The 22,776-nt window shown below is 38.1% G+C and overlaps 2 protein-coding genes across 11 annotated transcripts in view; both read left to right on the top strand.

The window, feature by feature from the left end:
* Positions 1-429: 429 nt before the first annotated feature.
* LOC133653718 (uncharacterized) lies at positions 430-7,859 on the top strand. Of its 5 annotated transcripts, none has more exons than XM_062053319.1 (11): positions 430-575; positions 2,112-2,198; positions 4,224-4,364; positions 4,564-4,688; positions 4,858-4,994; positions 5,156-5,234; positions 5,333-5,432; positions 5,628-5,887; positions 5,995-6,181; positions 6,535-6,662; positions 6,770-7,859. In XM_062053319.1, the coding sequence occupies exons 1-11, from the start codon at positions 560-562 to the stop codon at positions 7,085-7,087; spliced, it is 1,578 nt and encodes a 525-aa protein (XP_061909303.1). In that variant the 5' UTR covers positions 430-559; the 3' UTR covers positions 7,088-7,859. The 5 variants fall into 5 exon arrangements, with proteins under 5 accessions (XP_061909303.1, XP_061909301.1, XP_061909305.1 ...); XM_062053317.1 differs by having other exon boundaries at positions 432-575; positions 5,141-5,234; XM_062053321.1 differs by having other exon boundaries at positions 435-575; positions 5,141-5,234; positions 6,598-6,662.
* An 8,853-nt stretch (positions 7,860-16,712) lies between these two features.
* The window catches only part of ccdc187 (coiled-coil domain containing 187), a 43,769-nt gene continuing 37,705 nt past the window's right edge, over positions 16,713-22,776 (top strand). The window contains exons 1-2 of one of the 6 annotated variants that reach the window (XM_062053324.1): positions 16,713-17,050; positions 17,301-17,362. In XM_062053324.1, the coding sequence (XP_061909308.1) occupies positions 17,311-17,362 (52 nt within the window). In that variant the 5' untranslated portion in view covers positions 16,713-17,050; positions 17,301-17,310. The remainder of the gene's footprint in view (positions 17,051-17,300; positions 17,363-22,776) is intronic. The other 5 variants (XM_062053323.1, XM_062053326.1, XM_062053325.1 and 2 more) reach the window with 5 other exon arrangements.

A 22,776-nucleotide genomic window follows, 5' to 3' on the forward strand; every position in this document is an offset into this window, starting at 1 on the left:
CTCGGGGATCAATAAAGTACTATCTAATCTAATCTAATCCAATCTAATCTAATCTAATCTAATCCAATCTTCTTCATGGGAAGACGTATTGGTGGGATTGAGGAGGCCTTCGAAGTATTGCCTCCACCGATCCACAACATCTGCAGTCAAGGTCAGCAGAACACCATCCTCACCATACACGGTGTTGACAGTGCACTGCTTCCCCTTCCTGAGGCGACGGATGGTGGTCCAGAATCGCTTCGAAGCCATCCGGAAGTCGTTTTCCATGACTTCCCCGAACTCCTCCCATGTCCAAGTTTTTGCCTCCACAACCGCTGAAGCCGCACACCTCTTATCAGCTGCCTCTACACAGTAAAATCCCCAGTGTTAAATATGCAGTGTTAACATGCATTACATCTATCAGAGTTATTACAACAACAGCTGGAGTAAAACGCCCCCCGGTGTTGGTGTTGATTTCCGTCGTTAAACGAGACAGTGTTAGAGGTACTCTGATTAGCCCCGCCCTCCAGCCCCTCCTCGTGTCCACACCCTGAATAATTTTCTGGAAGCCATTTTCTGAATGTTTAAGGACTGTGGTAAGTTGCTTCTCCTCTCTTACTAAATCAATTATTTGTCATTTGTAGCATCATGTGAGAATTTACTTTATATTGTTGCTCAATATGTAATGAAGTTATTTGTGTACGGTTTTGTATCTTTAAAAAAATTGTATTCTAAGAGGGCTAATGTCACCCAGTGAATGCTAGCTTAAATGTTAGCCACCTCAGACTTCGTTTTTGCGCGGGCTGTGGGACAATTTCAAACATTATGTGAAATAGAATATTTAATATGTAAATTGTACATAATTATATACTGTATAAACCTGGAAAACTTATATTTTACTCACTTATTCACAAAATACTGGTTTTCACTGTAGTATAGTGATGTACATGTACACTTGAGCACTTAAAATGCCTAATGGAGTGCTTTAGTACTCATATCTTTTAATTATTAGTGCGTCTGCCTCACAATACGAAGGTCCTGAGTAGTCGTGAGTTCAATCCCGGGCTCGGGATCTTTCTGTGTGGAGTTTGCATGTTCTCCCCGTGACTGCGTGGGTTCTCTCCGGGTACTCCGGCTTCCTCCCACCTCCAAAGACATGCACCTGGGGATAGGTTGATTGGCAACACTAAATTGGCTTTCGTGTGTGAATGTGAGTGTGAATGTTGTCTGTCTATCTGTGTTGGCCCTGCGATGAGGTGGCGACTTGTCCAGGGTGTACCCCGCCTTCCGCCCGATTGTAGCTGAGATAGGCTCCAGTGCCCCCCGCGACCCCGAAGGGAATAAGCGGTAGAAAATGGATGGATGGATGGATGTATTTATTTTTCTAACTTTTAATACAAGGGATTTTCGACCACGGAGCACAACATTAGAAGAGTCATTTTAACACGTTTGTTACATTTACAGGAAACATTTAAGCCCAAAAATAGATTATTTTTGCACCCAGTGCAAATAACGCAGAACCTTTGTCATTCCGCGCCCACAACAGTGGAAGCTAAGTATGTTAGCCGCTTGGCTAGCAGACGAGGCTAGCAGAGCACTGGGCGGACAGGTGAGTTTACCGCCGCTGCCACGAAGCGAAAGGAGGAACTCGTATAAATACCACAGTGTTTCTATGTCTAAAATCAGGTTAGTGTGCCGGGTAATTTTATCATTGTATAATCTTGTGACTATATGCTCCGTGTACAGGCTGGGAAAGGGAGAGTGAAAAGATGTCAAAGTATTGTAAGGACGCCACTCGCGCCGTTATCAACAGTTGACAGCCTTTAATGAATGTCGTAACCCGACTACTGTAAGCTGTATTCAACCCCAAAATAAATATATAATAATGAACGCTCAGAAACCGGCTTTTACTCTGTTCTTTGTTACACACACAGACCAAACTTGAACCTCCCCTTGCTTTCACAAATGCATTGCAGTTCATAAAATAATAATTTTAAAAAAGGTTGCAGTATCACATATACCCAGAACTGTGATACGTTGACTTCTTTTCTGGCATTCTGAATGAATGTGCATGTGGATGGATCTTTATTATGTTGCTCTAATCCTGCTTATGTGCTATATACTTTCTACAGGGAAAATGCTGGTAAAAGTGAGACTGGGTGATGTCCAAAAAGTTGTTAGAATAACAGAACCAAATTTGTCGGACTTTTTGAATGCAGGTAGGAATTTGATATTGTGAAAGTGATGTTTGCACACAAGCTTTAACTGTGCTATGAGCAGAGTATGTACACAGCCTTGAATGTCTGGAAATACAGTGTTTTCCAGGTTTGAAATCAGAATCATCTTTGTTGGCTATGTATGTAAAACACACAAGGAATTTGACTCCGGTAAACTGTGCTTTTTCTGAAACAATGAACGAAAAAATGCTGGATTTACTCTGTGATGGCCAGTGTCACAATTTAAAAATGTATAGTTTGATGTAATTGTGTTGCTTCCGGTGTAAGCATCAAATGTGTCTGGGTGGGGCAAGCCCAGTTATTTGTCATGCAGTATGTATATATATATATATATATATATATATATGTATATATATATATATATATATATATATATATATATATATATATATATATATATATATATATATATATATATATATATATATATATATATATATATATATATATATATATATTTATATATATATATATATATATATGTATATGTGTATACATATATAATATATTTCAATTAAATTAAAATTCAGTTGAATTTAGTTATAGAAAACTGCTCTCACTTTATAACTAATGGTAAACACAAAGTTTAAATCACAACTCAAATGATAGGGTTGAATTCCAAATTTAGTGTCTGTAACTGGGTTTCCATTACAGATTTTTTGCAAAATAAAAGCAACATTTCTAAATTACGACAGTCTAATTGCGCATGAAATCTTATCCCGCAAGAATTCGGCATTGGAAGATGGACTCTCCAAAAATCCATATAACACTCCGTATTTCTATGTTGTTATAACACAAAATGGCTTCAAACACTCACAAAATGCTACAAAAACCCATAAAATGACTTAAAAAACACACACATTACAACAAAACCCATAAAAAGACTTAAAACACACATACAATATCCCCAAAATACTCAAAAAACACACAAAATGACTTAAAAAACACACGGAATACTACAAAAACCCATAAAAAGACTTAAAACACACATACAATACCCCTAAACACACAAAATACTCAAAGAACACACAAAATGACTTAAAAAACACACGGAATACTACAAAAACCCATAATAAGACTTAAAACACACATACAATACCCCCAAAATACTCAAAGAACACACAAAATGACTTAAAAAACACACGGAATACTACGAAAACCCATAAAAAGACTTAAAACACACATACAATATCACTAAAATACTCAAAAAACGCACAAAATGACTTAAAAAACACAGGGAATACTACAAAAACCCATAACAAGACTTAAAACACACATACAATACCCCCAAGACATACAAAATACCCAAAGAACACACAAAATGACTTAAAAAACACACGGAATACTACAAAAACCCATAAAAAGACTTTAAACTCACATAAAATAACCCCAAAACACACAACATACTCAGAAAACTCAGAAAATGACTTAAAACGCACATAAAATACCCCAAAAACACACAACATGACTTAAAAAACCCACAACATGACTTAAAAACACACAATATACTCAGAAAATGACTTGAAACACATAAAATACCCCACAAAACACACATAACACTACAAAAACCCATGAAATGTCTTAAAAAACACAAAATACTCAGAAAATGACTTAAAACACATAAAATATCCCCAAAACATCTGCTTCTACATTGTTAATGGCGAGGTTACTAAACAATCACCTGTTAGCTTACCAGTGTGAAGATATGCAGATAAGATTACAGGTATCATAAATCATGTTTCATATTATGTGTTTTTTGAATTGAGTGTGCAATTTCACATTTGTTGCCCCTTTTTTTTTGGTAGCCCTATTTGAAATTATATAAAGGAGTACCAAGTCATTAGGTTTTTCTAATGATAATTTTTCTTATATTTGTGTATACAGTATTTGTTTTGACTGGGCCTTTCAACTTTGGCTGTATGTTTCGCTTCAAAATATCTGATTTGAAACTCATTTTAAAAATATATCAAATGACCTGTCGGTTTCTGCATTTTTTATGTTTCCTAGCATTTGCCAAATTCGGTGTCCCAGCTGTAACAGAAGATGACAAAGTTGTTGACAGTGCAGGGACTGAGATAGATGATGATGTTTTTGAGGAAATTGTGAAGGATCCATCCACTGGGGTTCTAACCATCAAATACGAAACAGGTTTGTTACCGCTTTAAATTTGTAAGCTATATTAAAATTTGTATTCCAATAGTGAGAAGAGGTAAATCTTTATTTATAATCAAGCTAAGTAACTTTTTTTTTTTCAAAGCAAACCGATATTCTCCATTAGATTAGGTGTGGGTTTATGAGCAAATTGTGTCCAACATGTCTTCTTTTTCCTTTTCGCAATGGTGGTTAGAATCTATCTCCATGGTAACCTCTCCAAAGTCCCAATCATCCGTTTGTTCATCGGACTCAGACACAATCATCCTTGAAGACACTCCTACCAGAAAGCGTCAGAGGCTGGACTCTGAAGCTATGCAAGTAAGACTTCATGCAGGCACTAATGCTTTGTATTGAACAAGGATTAAAATGGTTCAAACAATGATCTTAAATCGCATCGTATGAGGGCTATGTTTAAGTTATGTCCAGATTTTAACATTGTATTGTACTAAATATAGATTTCTTAAACTGTTTGATATTTTTATTTCAGCTGGTGAAATCCATTCTTACCAAGAAATCAGGTGGAGAATATATAATAAATGAATATAACCGAACTAAGTCCTTGACAGATGAGAGCAGAAGAAAATTGGTGAATATACTGGCAGCTGAGATGACGGAGAAGACTGGGTAAGTTGTTTATTGGTTTTGATTGGCACATGTGTTCTTATTTAGGTTTCAGAGTAATTTTAAATCTAAATTAGATAATAAACATTTCACTACATCTTATAAAACGTGTGTATGACAAATAAACTTGAATGTGATTTTTTTTTAAGTACATCTCCATCTAGACAGGTGAAGGAAATGTATGCACAAGGAATTGTGAACTTGTTCCCCAACCTCAGAGACCCATTTTCCAAGAATGGCTATGTGAGTTACACACTCTTAATTGTTGTTATAGTTTTTATTTTGAGTCGTCCCAGAGTATGTCGTGACTAATAGTGCCTATTTTTGCAATTCTCTCAAAGGAACATTTTTATGATAGCAACAGTAGTACTGGGTACTTGGCCTGGAGAATTAAAACTATTCAGAGATGCAGTGCTAAAGAAAGACGTTCATCATTTGGAGGTAATCCTATATTATTCTTGAAAAATGTATTGAATAGAATAGTCATATGAGCACTTTTTGGTTTTGTTGCATTTGTTGCAATGCTTTTCAGCCAATAGCCAAACATTTTTTCATAAAAGTTGGGTCACATCCAGCTGACAAAGTGTTTTGAACTGTATGTGATTGTCATGAGTAGTATGTCCCCATATTGTTTAGCTTTGGCGGAAGGACCATCTGATGAAGACAAGTCGGGAGGACCAACTGTTGGACGAGTTACCCAATTCATTCCAGAGATTGTCCTGTCTGAAGATGAGTGCAAGGAAGCGATGTCACTGATGAAACATTCGGCTGACGTGGACATGGTCATCAAAAAGATGAAGCTGACATTTGCCCATCGGCATAACATGGTCCTGGACCCACAGCAGTCAAGCAACATTCTATCTTATTTTCCTCGTTTTAAAGACATCAAAGGCTTGGTAATTATCTCATCAACATTTTCTATATTAATGTTGTACAACTATTGCACATTTTAACTGTCGTTTACTGTGTAATTTTAAAATTGGTACCTAACTTCCCACTACAGGTTGAACAGGATTTTGTTCTAATGTTTGGAGAGGATGTATCGGGCAAGTTTCTGGAGAAGTGGCCAACCACATTCAAAAAGAAGATCATCCAACAATGCAGAAAGCTTCCCTCCATCACTGAGCTTGAGGAACTCCTGATGGCAGCTGACCCTCCTGAGGATGGGGCTGAAGTGAACGTTGACTTTGGTAAGATGTTTGTAAGGATACATTCATTTAAATGAGGAAGCATGTTCAAAATGCGGACTTACAACCATAATTAGAACAAAATTCCAAAGTCTTTGGCCTCACCAAGAAGATTTAAAAAAAAAAAAAGGAGCTTCTTCAGGTGTTTTTAAAGTGCCATATTTTATTTATTTATATATATATATATATATATATATATATATATATATATATATATATATATATATATATATATATATATATATATATATATATATATATATATATATATATATATATATATATATATTAATGAAAATGCCACTGACCTTGCAGTGTATTAAATTAAATTGTTGGTCCACATTTGAAGTAGGCAGGTTGGGACAGTGATCTCTCATCGATTTTGCTGCTCTTGCACTTGATCCCACCGACTGCTCTAGGTCGGAAGAGGCCAGGAAAAGTTTCTGCATCCCGGGCTGAGAAGCATCTTGTGGTCTTCAAGAAGGTTTGTATTGTTCTCTAATAAAGGATTTTTAGTTTACAATATTTTATGTAATCATTTCTATTATATAACCACAACCATGTCGATTTTTTTTATTCTTCTCTCCATAGACTGGAACAAGCATCCAAGAACATCTTGACACCATTACTACCAGCACTCAACCCTATCTCCTGGCTGTTGGAGTGAGGAAGAATACAACCCACCAGTTCTTCATAATTCTCGACAAGAATGCCATACCTTGCAGGTCACACTCCTCTCTTGGTGGTTTTGATGAACTGTTTAAAGCACACTTTGTGTTTGCGACATCATACCACACCATGCTCCACATCATGTACCTATTCATCCAGACTACTTTGTACAACATTGATGTTGGGAAGGTCAAAGAGAGTCCTCCTGTTGCTGAAATTAGGACAAGGTTGCTTCTGTAGTGTTTGACTTTTGTCTTCCACCATTAAGTGTTTTGTTTGTCAGGCTAAGTTCCCTCGTTCAAACATGCTTGTTCGACATTTACGTTTAGTTCACGGTTACCTGCCTAGAAAACATCTTAACCTTAAATGCGTTCAAATGTGGTGGTGTGTTTGGTACTTTCTCTGGTTTTAGAAGCATTTGAAAACAAAACACTCAGAGTGTACTGAACTACAGATTGGCACCAATGTTCACTTAAACAGGACAGAAGAGACACTGTCAGTTAATGTAGATGAGTCAGCCACAACATCTGAACAGTCGAGACAAGCTAATAGGAGCAGTCTGGATATGTGTGCCACTGCTGTTGCACAACTTAAGGCAGCTGGATTAAGTCAGTCTACTATGAATGGTTTTGTCTCATCCATGGAGGAAGTGTACAGAGTACCGCTGTGACTTCATTGTCTGTTCAGAAGTGGCATTTGACATGCCTGTGTTTTGTAAGATAAAAAATATTATTGTCAAAGATGATGATGTATTGCTCTGTGGGAAACTGTGTGTTTTGAGGAGCATTACCATGCCTATAAGGTCAGGCTGCATCCAGACAAAGTTGTTAAGGTTTTGGACATAAAGAAACTGCTTTACTCCAAACCATTTGATGTTCAAATGGTGTATGGAACATCATGTTCCACATTGTATGTTGTCCCATATTGCCATTTCATGCAGACCTAAGGTCACCCTTTCTGTATTCTCTCCCTAAAGTTGATTGTTCTGCCTGACAAAGAAATAAAGGTAATTAAACGTATGATATTGTATTACTGTGTTTTGCACTCACTTGCTATTTACAAGACAAAGTTGGTGAGACTTAATTTGACACTGCACGAGAGTAAATCAAGTAGAATGAGCACCAATTTTTTTTTTTCAGAAATAGTGTGAGGTTTTATAAACACTGCAATGTTTAAAACTTTTTTACTATTTACTAAATGTTTTCTTCACTGCAAGGGAGTGAATAATCAACATATTAGTGTATTATCAAACCTTATCAGAGTTATTTGAACACCAAAGCAGTGTTAATGAGCAAATACATTTAACTTGGTGTACATTTATCACCACAGAAGAGTAAGTTATCAACACTACTCAAGAGTAATATTTACACTAATCAGAGTTAAAAAAATAAGTTGAACAACACTCTACAGTGTTACAATTTTTGACTCTATTTAGTGTTCATTTAACTCTATAAATTTAACACTGGAAAGAGTAAATTTAACACCAGACAACACTCTACAGTGTTACAATTTTTGACTCTATTTAGTGTTCATTTAACTCTATAAATTTAACACTGGAAAGAGTAAATTTAACACCAGACAACACTCGACAGTGTTACAATTTTCGACTCTATTTAGTGTTCATTTAACTCTATAAATGTAACACTATGGAAAGAGTAAATTTAACACCAGCTCAGGTTAGGACCATATAGACTCGGGATAGTGTTAAATTTAACTCTTTAAGTATTGATTTGACACTATGGGATTTACTGTGTAGAGCTCTGCCTCTTCAGCTTGACTGCATCCCTCACCGAAACCAGCTCAAAATGTATATATACCGGTATATATATATATATATATATATATATATATATATATATATATATATATATATATATATATATATATATATATATATATATATATATATATATATATATATATATATATATATATATATATATATATATACATATATATATATATATATATATATATATATATATATATATATATATATATATACATATATATATATATATATATATATATATATATATATATATATATATATATATATATATATATATATATATATATATATATATATATATATATATATATATATATATATATATATATATCATTAATTAGTGTACCATACACAGATGAAAGTGTCTAATACCATGACTGGACAATTAATTTGCTTTAATGAAATGTTTATATGTTCCTGTCCAGCCGTCCAGGCAAATCATATTGTTGATGTAGATGCTCATATCTGCTGTACAGATTTACTTTACAAAAGAGAAGTGTGGGATACTTCTCTTGTTGCCTTATTTGTATTTGACTTTACTAAATAGATTTATATTGATGTTTGGCGCAGCCAGACCGCAGCAGTAGGGGATGGAAAAAAGAAAAAAGGAAGACAGAGGGCGGAATTGCAGGGACAAGAGAGGGATAAGACAGAGAGACAACAACAACAACAACAGAACAACATCAGCAAATACGATATGTACAAATATGATACGGAAAGTGATAGCAAAGAAGCAGTTAGTGAAGTAAATATTAATAACACAGAAATGACAATGAACATTATTACACTACAAATTGAACAATAAAAATACCAATAGAAATAGCACTATTGATAATGAATAATAACAATAATTACCTTTATTATCAACAATACAATTGTTTCAAATGCAACAATACATATATGTAATGATAACTTGAATTACAAAAAAGCCTGTAAATGGAGGGGAAGAAAGAGAAGTGGGTAATAGGGTAAAAGGTTAAGCTTTATCAGTGCGCTGTGTTTTACCGAGTTTCCTCTGCGGCAGACCTGGGCATTCTACGGCCCGCGGGCCACATCCGGCCCTTTGAGCGTCCCTGTCGGGCCCGCGTAAGGCCAATCATAAATTACAAAATACATTTTAAAAAGTATCTATGTCGATTGGGCAATACAACGGTGCTGCTTTTGTTTTGAAAAGCGTTATTTGTATTACTTCCGTGTGGACTATGCTCGTGCGTGATTGTGAGTGAATGTGAACAGCGGCAATCACAAATTACAAAATAAATTAAAAAAAACATCTATGTCGTGCGTGCAATACATCTGTGCTGCTTTTATTTTGAAAAGTGTTATTTATGGGCGTATGTCCGTGTGAAACCTGTGAGTGAAGGTGCACAGCGACAAGTGATGCACGGTTACCCCCGAGACGCTAAAAAGAGAAAAGTTGATGACGAATGCCGTGTTTTCAACAAGACATTAACCGCCAAGTATTTCTTTACAGAAATTAAAGGTAAAGCCGTGTGCTTAATTTGTGGTACACAGGTTGCTGAGTTTAAAGAATATAATTTGAATCGCCACTACACGACGAAGCACGAGGAAAAATACCAGAATCTGTCTGATGAAGCGCGCGCAAGGGAGGCTGATGCGTTGATGGTAAAACTGCAAACCCAACAAGGACTTTTTGACAAATTTCACACCCCCAGAGATGCAGCTGTCAGGACAAGTTTTGTAATTTCTCACAAAATCGCCAGAAAAAGTAAGGCGTTTTCTGACGGAGAGTTTATTAAGGAATGCTTATTGGACTCTGTTGCGCTGATATGCCCGGAGAAGAGGGGCGCATTTGAGAACGTATCACTCTCCCGACGCAAGGTAACGAGGCGGGTTGAGACCATCGCTGGAAATTTGGAGCTTCAGCTGAAGAACAAAACGGCCAACTTTGACTGTTTTTCGCTGGCTTTGGATGAGAGCTGCGATGTACGTGACACCGCCCAGCTGCTTATCTTCTTACGTGGGATAACTGCAGACTTTCAATTCACGGAGGAGCTGGCAGCCATGCAGTCAATTAAAGAGACAACCACAGATAATGACTTGTTCACATAGGTAAATGCGTGTTTGGACATGTTAGGACTGAAATGGGACAAGCTGGCAGGAGTGACAACAGATGGTTGTTCAAATCTGACAGGGAAAAATGTTGGACTTTTAAAGAGAATGCAGGATAAAGTGACAGAAATTGACATTTTTGCACTGTATTATACATCAGGAAGTGTTGTGTAAGACAGTGTTAAAAATAAAACCATCAAAAGCAATCTGCTTTTGTATAAAGTTAAGTTAGGTTAAATGAAACTATTATTATTATTATTATTATTTATCTTACGGTACATCAAAAATAATTTGAGCAAAATTTAATTGAAATATTGTCGGTGTGGCCCTCCAGCAGTGCTTGGGTTGCTCATACGGTCCTTGGTAAAAATTAATTGCCCACCCCTGCTCTAGGGGAACAACGTTAATATATCTTTGATGAAACGTGATTATATTCATGAGTGTATGTATGCATAGGTGCTTGTACATGTACAGTATGTGTATATGTATGTTTGTACATTGGATGTATGTACCGTGAGTGTGTATGTATTTACTGTATTTGTGTATGTATGTACCAATGTGTGCGCGTTTGTGTGTATGAATGAACGTACGTATTAATGTATATATGTATGAATAGTTGTGTGTATGTGCGTATGTAAGTGTATGTGCGGTAGCCAAAATACGACCCCAGCCACCCAGTGAGCCAAACCCAAAACAGCAGGTGCGTTGCCCAGGGAACAAGGGACCACCATCCCCACGCAGTCAGGACGACCAGCGACAGGATCCCCCAAGCTGGGCCCACCGTGCCGCCTGGCAGGGCCAACACCAGGCCGTAGACAGACGTGCCCAGCCACAGGGGAGAAGCAGGTGACAGTCAGCTTCCAAGCCAGCGAGAGACACACACCCCACGCAGGCAGAAAGACGTGACGCCCTGCCCAGAGGGGCCCAGAGACTCCCTGCTGCCGGACGGGAAGACCGCCCGATTAGGGGAGCATGGCGGGGCCCGCCCCAGGACGCCCCACCCAATTCCACGGGTACCACCCACTCCACCTGCAAGGACCCCAACAATGGAGATGGAACATCCAGCAACTGCCCTGGCGGATCCTCCCCCTGAGGTTATAGGAAGACAAAAGAAAGAAAGAATGATAAATAAATGATAAATGGGTTGTACTTGTATAGCGCTTTTCTACCTTCAAGGTACTCAAAGCACTTTGACAGTATTTCCACATTTACCCATTCACACACACATTCACACACTGATGGCGGGAGCTGCCATGCAAGGCGCTAACCAGCAGCCATCAGAGGCAAAGGGTGAAGTGTCTTGCCCAAGGACACAACGGACGTGACTAGGAAGGTAGAAGGTGGGAATTGAACCCCAGTAACCAGCAACACTCCGATTGCTGGCACAGCCACTCTACCAACTTCGCCACGAAAAAAAAAAGCACTTAGTGTTTAGCACTTAGCAATACTTGCTAGATCTGCTCATCACTCAGCTTCTAAAACTGGCAGCTCATCCTCTGTATATTCAAGCTCAAAAATATGATATAATATATATATCATAATTTATTCCAAAGTAGTCGTTGTTGGCTCCCATGAAGTCTGCCATTATTAGTAGTAGTTGTTCTTAAGGAATTAGCTAACGTTGTGATGCTTCTGTAAAATTAATATGCTGTAGTTTGCTTAAAATGACCAAAATACATAAATATTACATGGCAATACGAATGTGCCTCTTACTACATGACATTCGTACATAATTACAGCGTGTATATATAACATTGATGGAAGTGTTTTAATGTTTTTTAAGAGGGCTTTATAGGCGGAATAGAGTGAATCTCATTACCTCTATTGTTAGTTGATATTGCTAGCATTTACTTGTGAGTTAGAATGCATAAAAAAAGAAGAAATATTTGTTCTTGTCTCACATAACGATTGTGAATAGACAAAATTCCAAACAGAGGGCAGTTCTCATTTAAACTCATTCCTATGCCCCTAAATATCTCTACTATTGTACACCTTGTACAGAAAAAGTATGAATTAATAAAAAAGAAGCAGCTGAGATTGGCAAAACTCAAAAGGTAAAACATTTTGTGTTGAGCATGACCAGGAGCGTCAAAGTTGGGGACGTCGTACCGGGGGTGGACCCTGGGCTTTTGTTAAGTTTGAAGATGTTTTTTTTGTTTTTGTTTTTTTGGCTGTCATTTAAATATGTAAGTTATAAAAAAAAAACAGCAACATACATCCATCCATCCATTTCCTACTGCTTATTCCCCTTGGGGTCGCGCATGTTAATCTAAAATAAATATAGCTGTGAAAGTTCAATAATAAAATCGCTTAAATCATATTAAGAATGTCACTCTCAGACTACCTACACTTCCTGACAAAAGTGCAAAATGGTTTGTTGCGCCTGAAAAGCGACAAACCGAGCATGGAAAACTTCACTCAACACAGACGTCATAACATCATCAAAGCTCACCTTTCAGCATTTGCACACAGCGCCAGCATTTTGGAACAAGGATGAAGTTATGAAGAAAGGCAAAAATATAATACATGTATTTGTGGCAGCGTAGGAGAGAGATATGCGCAGGTTTCACTATAGCATCACATTGCACATATGGTGCGCTAAAAGACCCTCAAGTGATATGATAGGATTATGACAGATTATGATAATGACAGGTTATAGGATTATTTAAATTGATATTCTGGTCAATCTATTTTGAATTTGTTGGCGCTTTTTGTAAAAACAAATCTAATTTCTTTGTTTTGTTGTTTAAACAAAACCAAATTATTTAGGGGGGTTCTCGATAGATATGCTCTCGAAATGTTAATTAAATTTTTTAAAAAGTCAAAAAGCTCAATTTGTTTGCATGTAATAATAATAATAATAATACCTGGGATTTATATAGTGCTTTTCTAAGTACCCAAAGTCGCTTTACATGTTTTTCTGAACCCATCAGTCATTCACACCTGGTGGTGGTAAGCTACTTTTGTAGCCACAGCTGCCCTGGGGTAGACTGACGGAAGCGTGGCTGCAATTTGCGCCTATGGCCCCTCCGACCACCACCTACCATTCATCATTCATTTCACCGGTGTGAGCGGCACCGAGGGCAAAGGGTGAAGTGACCTGCCCAAGGACACAACGGCAGTGATTTTTAGATGGTAAGAGGCGGGGCGCGAACCTGCAACCCTCAGGTTTCTGGCACGGTTGCTCTACCCACTACACCGTGCTTTAAAAAGTGGGCTTCAACCAATTCCATGCAATGATTTTTTTTTAGTGTATAAACATATAAAGTGTGTGTGTCTAGAGCAAAATGGAGGGGCATTCGGGAGTCTTGTGTATGGGGGTCCAGAATTTGCTGCTACGCCCCCCTGAGCATGACATTATTTATGTCATACCAGTTGGTGCAGACTGCATGTTAATTGTTGGATTTTCTTCTAAATGCACTGATATCTTTGGAGTTATAATTTTAGAGCAGCGCTATTGTACATGGGCTGTGCTGTCAACTATATAGCTGCATGCAAAATTATCACTTGACTGGGCAACATAATATTCTTGTAAGGATGTCTGCAGATAGATAGATAGATAGATAGATAGATAGATAGATAGATAGATAGATAGATAGATAGATAGATAGATAGATAGATAGATAGATAGATAGATAGATAGATAGATAGATAGATAGATAGATAGATAGATAGATAGATAGATAGATAGATAGATAGATAGATAGATAGATAGTACTTTATTGATTCCTTCAGGAGAGTTCCCTCAGGAAAATTAAAATCCCAGCAGCAGTGTACAGAATTGAGATGCATTTATTTATTAATTTAAGTAACTAAGTAAGTAAGTAAATTTTATTTATAAAGCGCTTTTCACAGATAAAGTCACAAAGTGCTGTACAAAACATAGGTAAAGTAAAACAAAAATTACATTTAAAACAGGCTGCGCCCTGAAAAGTATAGGGGCATAGCAAGTCAGTGATGTATCGAGGGGCCCCACCATGCAACGCACAGAATGTCAGGACTAAAATTTTAAACTCAATGCGGAATTTGACTGGAAGCCAATGAAGACTGGATAAAACGGGGGTGATATGGGCTGTTCTGGGTGCACCGGTCAAAAGTCTGGCAGCCGCATTTTGTACAGTCTGAAGTCTATTTAGCGTTTACTTGCTGAAAAGGGTGAAGAGAGAATTGCAATAATCAATGCGAGGCGAAATGAACGCGTGAATGGTCATTTCGAGATCCAATTTTGACAACAAATTTCTCACTTTAGAAATATTTCTGAGATTAAAAAGTCAATATTGGAGGTATACATGGAAATAAAATAGAAAACATAAGAATTTAAAAAAAAAAGTAACAATAAGAACAAAAATATAACGGTAAAATTAAGAATATAACAAGAGACCATGTTATGAAAATAAAAAAATAAAATAAAAATATTTAGAAAAACAGTAATACTGTCGATTATATGAAAGATGTGATGTGTATATTGCACCTTTAAAATGTATTGCACTGTTATTGCTGTTTATTGCACTGTTAATTGCACTGTTTTTTTGTTGCAGTTTATTTCAGTATTGTTATTGTTTTGTGTCCCCTGTCATCCTAGTGCCCCCCTCCCCCCCAGAGAGTTTGATTGATTGATTGAGACTTTTATTAGTAGGTTGCACAGTGAAGTACATATTCCGTACAATTGACCACTAAATGGTAACACCCGAATAAGTTTTTCAACTTGTTTAAGTCGGGGTCCACTTAAATGGATTCATGATACAGATATATACTATCATATATACTATCATCATAATACAGTCATCACACAAGATAATCACATTGAATTATTTACATTATTTACAATCAGGGGTGTGGAGGGGGTGGGGGGAAGGATATGGACAGCAAGTAGTGGACATATAGAGAGAGAGAGAGAAAGAGAGCGAGAGAGAGAGAGAGAGAGAGAGAGAGAGAGAGAGAGAGAGAGAGAGAGAGAGAGAGAGAGAGAGAGAGAGAGAGAGATCAGAAGGCATAAGAAAAAGTATCTGCATTTGATTGTTTACATTTGATGATTAGCAATCCGGGGAGGGTGTTAGTTTAGGGTTGTGGCTGCCTGGAGGTGAACTTTTAGTGCGGTTTTGAAGGAGGATAGAGATGCCCTTTCTTTTATACCTGTTGGGAGCGCATTCCACATTGATGTGGCATAGAAAGAGAATGAGTTAAGACCTTTGTTAGTTCGGAATCTGGGTTTAACGTGGTTAGTGGAGCTCCCCCTGGTGTTGTGGTTATGGCGGTCATTTACGTTAAGGAAGTAGTTTGACATGTACTTCGGTATCAGGGAGGTGTAGTGGATTTTATAGACTAGGCTCAGTGCAAGTTGTTTAACTCTGTCGTCCACCTTGAGCCAGCCCACTTTAGAGAAGTGGGTAGGAGTGAGGTGGGATCTGGGGTGGAGGTCTAGAAGTAACCTGACTAGCTTGTTCTGAGATGTTTGGAGTTTAGATTTAGAGTTGTACAGTTGGATTGTCCCCATTTCCCAACCTGAAAAAACACCAGATAATAATGTAACATTATAATGCACCGGTAGAAAATGGGTGGATTGATAGTTCACACACTGAAAGAGCGGCTAACTATCTGTATGTTTATACAGAGTTAATGCTGCCTTCAAATGCACTCGGGAAAATACCACTCTACTCTGCACCTGATGGGTCCTGCTTGGCGCCGTGCATGACAGCTCCCGCCATCAGTGTGTGAAGGTGTGAATGTGTGTGTGAATGGGTGAATGTGGAAATAGTGTCAAAGCGCTTTGAGTTCCTTAGAAAGGTAGACAAGCGCTATACAAGTACAACCCATTTACCATTTACCATTTACATTCATATTTACACAATATTCATTTAGTCATTTATTTCATATCACTTACACTCTTCAAATAATATTCGATAGATGCTAAATGAAAAAACTGGTTAAAATGTATTTCTTTGTGTAAAGTGTGAATAAACTTTGTGATGCATGTGATTATTCCGAGCTCCTGGGACACGCGAACGCAGCAATCGTTACCCGCCCACTCTGCTTGGGCAGGAGCAGCTCGCAGAGCAGGAGCTGCCGTGGCCTCACAGACAAGACGGTTTCAAGTTACACTTCGACCGGGCTTTGTTTCATTTCATCATCAATAATCGCGGTTTGGTCGCTTTATATCCGTACGGACAGTTTCAGGTTAAGTTAAGGTGGTCGTTCAAACAATAAACCCAGGTACACTTTGGTAGAAAAGGCAGCAGAAGAAGAAGACAATGTGGCAGACGAAGAAGCAGCAAAGTTGTCGCTTGGCTGTCATGTTTGCTACTTGTTGAACACACTGCCAGGGCAGCCTGTAGAGAAAGGTACGTTGGAATAAAAACCCAGAACACATTTAATGTTTTGTAACGCAGGTTTAAATGAAACTCTCAACACCTCGGTCTTAAATGTTCTGTAATGTCTCATTAGCTGCGCGGTTAAATGTATAGTCATGCTCTACAAAGTGTCACGTGGTAAGAATTCGCGTCACCTGTCAGACATGCGTAGTTTGTTAACAAATCACTTTGTTTATCCATGTCGTGGTGCTCGACGCTAACTCCTTTGGATCTGAGGCAGTGATGGCACAATGATGGCAGAGCTGCAGATTGACCAGTCTAGCCTCCCCCGTGTCCAGGAAGGTGAGAGCACACAAACTAAACATGCAAATCCAGCTCCTCTCTCCATGAATCCTACTTTCAAACTGTAGTACCCTGCTGAGATGACATGAGGTGTGACAAGATGAGTCAACAGTCCTCATTTCAGGATGTTTTCACATCGTTACAAGTCAGTTCTAAAGCTGTAAGCAGAAGTTATTAAGGCTATTTTGGTCATTGTATACGTGTGAGCTTGTGTTTTTGTGGCATCAGATAAGTTAAACTTCTTGAGTTTTTCCTTCAAAGTTATTTCAGTAGCCACCCCGTGTTTTCTTATACAAAAAAATGTGTCCATATACTCAAAGTAGATTTAACATGATTGGTTCTGTCAGACATGGACTATGAATGTGGTGTTGGAAAAGCAATCACATTTTGAAGTATTTTTATTTACAATTTTTAAAGTAGTCTTTCAGTGGGATGATACATTTTAGGCAATGTTCTTTATCACTGGTTTCAATATATATTTTTTCTGATTTAGAATGCCACTGGGCAGCACAGGGGAAAAGGGGTTAGTGCATGTGCCTCACAATACGAAGGTCCTGAGTTTAATCCCGGGCTCGGGATCTTTCTGTGTGGAGTTTGCATGTTTGTCCCTGTGACTGCGTGGGTTCCCTCCGGGTACTCCGGCTTCCTCCCACCTCCAAAAAACATTCACCTGGGGATAGATTGATTGGCAACACTAAATAGACTCTAATGTGTGAATGTGAGTGTGAATGTTGTCTGTCTATCTGTGTTGGCCCTGCGATGAGGTGGCGACTTGTCCAGGGTGTACCCCACCTTCCGCCCGAATGCAGCTGAGATAGGCTCCAGCGACCCCGAAAGGGACAAGCGGTAGAAAATGGAAGGATGGAGAATGCCACTGCCATTACTGCACAGTTTATCGTGTAAAAACCACAAACTTCAAATGGTGCACAAAAAATTAACTATAAAACCCATGGTAACTTAAATGCAGTCTTACTGTGTGTACGAAAACCTTGCCAGGGTGCAGCTCGTTGACTCAGTCATTGGCATATCCACACTAATGACAGGGATGGAAATAGGTCTGCATGTCTTTTATCGAGCAAGATAATTCAACACTCGACTCTCGTCTGTTCACACAAAGGGCACACTGTGCAGCTTTCATGCTTTATTTGGCAAGGGCCAGTGCACAAACATGCTGCTATAAACTCATCGACACTCTTGTGGTATGTTAATCAGTTCTCTGGTCCGTTTTAATAGTTTCACTCATCATGACCTTTAACATGATGAATTTGTCTGACTATGCTGTTGGGACCGCTGTTTTTCTTCAATGATTAGTGGGTGTCCCGTGCCCCACTTCTCCATCAGAGAGACTAGTGCTGCCTTTGTTTTCACTGTCCCCTAATCAGTTCCTGTTTTGGGTCTTGTCTTGCTGCTCCCAATATAGCATTATGTGCAGAGGCAGCACGGCTCCCTCTGGAATTCCCCAATAGCTCCCCATTCCTAATTTCTTTCCATCTAACTGATCCAGAATACCATACATCCTTGTTCTGCATAAGTCTAGTTTTGTTGACCAGTTGACTGACTCTGCGCTTGCCAACAAACCGGAGAGTTGCGGGATGAACTGACATTTAGTGGTAAGGAGTTCTGCCGAAACTGTAGCAGCAGAAAGGAACAGGCCTTGGTAGGGAGGAGAGGGAGCAGGAGTAGGAGGGTCTGTAGGCGGTAGTTGAGGGGGTGTATGTTGGCTGAAAATAGAACCCATGTCATTTTCTCCTATGGCAAGTCTCTTTGTTTGGTAGACAGTCACCCGCGGTTGCTGTCCAGGCGCTTGTGAGGATGAAGGAAAAATGTCTCGATGGGTTGTTACTTTGTACTTCTTGCTTCAAAAGAACTTAATCATTCAATTTCACAGGCTGTTATAGTCCATTTTGTCAAACATGAAGACCTGATTTATATTTAAGAATTGACTAAAACATTAACACATAAAACAAAAAGTTACCAACAAATATGGAAACATTTAATAATGTACACACTGCTCGGTCTCAGACACAAACGTATGCGCAAAACGTTACCTTTTAAAAATCACAATCATAAACCATACTCTCCCCAGACTTGCAGCTAATGTGTATTTTTTCCTTTGCCTGAATACCTCACTGTGTTGTTATGTCCCTCCAAACCTGTTTAGCACACACAGCTCGCCTGTCCCTCCCCTGGCTGGCTAATTTAACTGTCGTGAGTGAAGAGTTTAAAAATAAATGAAGTTAACCAGCAAGCCCGACACACCCTCACACATACTTAAGAGGGTAACTGTATTAAGTGGGTAGAGATGGAGGAAAATCATAATCAAATTTACCGGCCAAGTATGTTTAACACACAAGGTATTTGACTTGGTAGACTCTGCTCTCTTTGTTCAATGCAAGAAACAAAGAAAGAGCAACCACAAGAGAGCACAGATGGCACTTAACCTCTGAATTTGGAGTCAATTAATGGCTTGAACTGTCACTTTGTCGAGATGGGAGTAGGGACTCGGCACTGAATTCATGAACTAATCCCTCTTTACTGACAGACTGGAAACATAAGGACTCTAGGAAATCCATTTAGTGGATAGTCGCTTAAGGCCCACGACAGGTGTATGTAATAATGAATGTCTGCTTTGGAATGGGTTAACTCATTGAGTAGACTTCCGGGGGTCATTTATAGTGTAAATATTTTGTCAATGTCTGATTGGTAATCCCTATGGACTGAATGTCTACAGACACCTCTTTACATTTTAAGGAGTTAGAGAAATGATATCCTCAACAGTGTTTCCCCTAGACTGCCAAGATACAGTACCCGTGGCGGTGGGGGCATAGTCAAGGGGTGTGGTTATGGGCGTGTCAACATGACATCATCGAATAATTTGCTAAAATAATATTTTTTCCTTTAAAAAGTCTCAAAAAATATATACATACATTTAAAAGCAAATCTGTTATTATTAATTAGTATTAACACATATGTATTGTCATTTTGCTCTATTTTCAAGTGTTGCTGCTTATTGTACAATGTACTTTGTTGAGATTTTTTCAAGTGTTTAGAGACTTTTAGTTAGTTTTTTATTAAAAACAACCAGCAAACTTGCCAATCTAGCATCTTTTTCTGGTGTTATTATAAAATGTACTCGTGTTTAGAGACAACTTCTATCCCTTGAAGTCCCTGGCAAAAGAGGCGAGCTGCAGCGAACATGACATCACACAACTGTGCTTAATATTTGCACACTTTGTAGATCGCTGTCCGTGAGTATACCTGGTATACCTGTATATTAAAATGTTGTCAACATTGCAGACATGCTGACAATTCTCCAGACAATGGCGTGCGTTTTGTTTACATCCGGTTTCGGCAGCTCGGTTTTAGTCTAAGTCTTTTTCAGATGGTTGAGTTTTCGGTACATCACTTGTTAATAGTGCGCAAATAATAGGCTATACATATCAATTCATACTGTAACGACCAGCCGGTGTTAATGTTTTATTTTCGTGTAGTTGGGATTTGATGTCAATTTTTCCCATGTTCACAAACACCGTAAAGGTAATTGGCGGAGAATGAGGAAGTGTTGTTTGGTGTATGGTGAAGAGCGGACTCGCAGAGACGAAAGTGTTTGCACGGGAGGTAAAACTTGTTCGAGCTGTGCCGTTTGTTATCGTAAGATTGGTAATAAAAGTTAAAAATAATGCCAGACTTTGTGTGATTTCTTTAAGGGGCTACAATACATTATATTACTTTGTTTTCAAGATAAAAAAACAACTTATTTTCAAGGTGTGGCGGGAATGAAAATGCCGTTGCGGTGCGCCACATACAATTACATTAAAGTTCCAGTAGAATGGTAAAACAAGTTGCCTCTGTATTGGATCTATTATCATATATATTTGATTTATGACACCAAAAGACTTCCAAAGTTTGCGAATACATTATTTACAATTTCGATTGCATAATAAAGCCAAGTATGTGTTCATGACTTATGTAAGGAGTGTGAATGAAAAACAGCACATCTCTTTCAAATGTTTGCATATTTCCAGTACGACTGATTTAATCACATGGTCGGAGTGCAGAAGTGATACTACAGTGACGTAGAATGTACTAAAATTACCAAAGGTGTTGGGAGCGGAATATTCAGAATTTGTGGCATTTGGTGACATTTTAGACGGTTGGTTTAATGGATACAATGAAACACAAATAAGCGTATAAAGTCAACTTGTTTTTCCCACTCTACTGGTTCTTTGAAGGGGAACTTCACTTTTTGGGGAATTTTGCCTGTCGTTCTCAATCATTATGAAAAACATGACGGCGGATGGATTTTTTTTCCCCACTGCATTCTAATTAAGTCTGCTTACAGCGGACCAATGGTAGGTTCTCCATTCCACCCATAAAATCCAATGAATAACCATTCAAAAAGCACAAACAATACTCCATTTACATTTCGTGACTTGAAAAGTATCCAAGTATTAGTGATGTTGATGTATTGTAAGCACTAACACAGACAAACTATTTATAGCGGTGACGTGATCCTTACCATGTGTCCCTATGTTTACATCATCGAGGGTTCTGCTGGTTCCTCGCTTCCCTGCTCCTTGGAAGTTTATTGTAGATCATTAATCATGCCTCTCACCTAGCAAATAGATGGCTGAGGATGTAATCCGAAAAGTTGGTACATTTTGACAGCCATTTAGGACCCAAAAATGGCCAGAACGACATAAAAATACACCCATCCCTTTTCTTCATGAGGATTATAAAACATTCTTCATCTAAATGGCAATATATGAACATACAAGCAGTCAGCATTCTAATGAGAGCAGACAATGTACAGTAAGTGATGTTTTATTATGTTTGTTGGCTTTCATGACGTCTGCAGTGACTAATAACCAGTGATGAAGAAAAAACTATTCAAACGAGATGAATGCGCCACGTATGCTTAAAATGACCAAAAATACGTAAATATTAAATGTTATTATAAATGTGCCTGTTACTACATTACATATATACTTACATCATGTATATAAAACCTTAATGGAGGTGTTTGGATGTTTTTAAGGGCTTTATAGGCAGAATTGAGCAGCTCTCATAGGCTCCATTGTAAGCAAACTTTTGATCGCGTTTATTTATTAATTTGAATGCATTAAAAAAAATAACATCCGTCGTCATGTCTTTCATAATGATTGTGAACAATAAGCGAAAAATTACAGTTCTGCCTTAAGAGGAAACCCAGCTTAATTTGAATTTAGATCAACTTCAGAGGGCAGTTGGGTAACAAGTTCCTATATACAGACAATGAAGAGACACCCCAAGTCTAACTGACAGTATCAACTGAGAAGACATTAACATTGAAATCTAATGTGTATTGTGTAGGCAGGTTGTGTATGGTTGAGTAAGAATGAAGCTTGTAAATTACTAAGTAATTTTGTTTGGTA

The sequence above is a fragment of the Entelurus aequoreus genome, linkage group LG07 (genome assembly GCF_033978785.1).
Source record: "Entelurus aequoreus isolate RoL-2023_Sb linkage group LG07, RoL_Eaeq_v1.1, whole genome shotgun sequence".
Taxonomy (NCBI): Eukaryota; Metazoa; Chordata; class Actinopteri; order Syngnathiformes; family Syngnathidae; genus Entelurus; species Entelurus aequoreus.

Excerpts from the sequence above, each read along its gene's own strand:
- LOC133653718 (XM_062053317.1), top strand. Across the intron at positions 5,888-5,994 it reads TTAAAGACATCAAAGGCTTG|GTTGAACAGGATTTTGTTCT; the intron begins GTAATTATCTCA and ends TTCCCACTACAG. Across the intron at positions 6,663-6,769 it reads ATCTTGTGGTCTTCAAGAAG|ACTGGAACAAGCATCCAAGA; the intron begins GTTTGTATTGTT and ends TTCTCTCCATAG.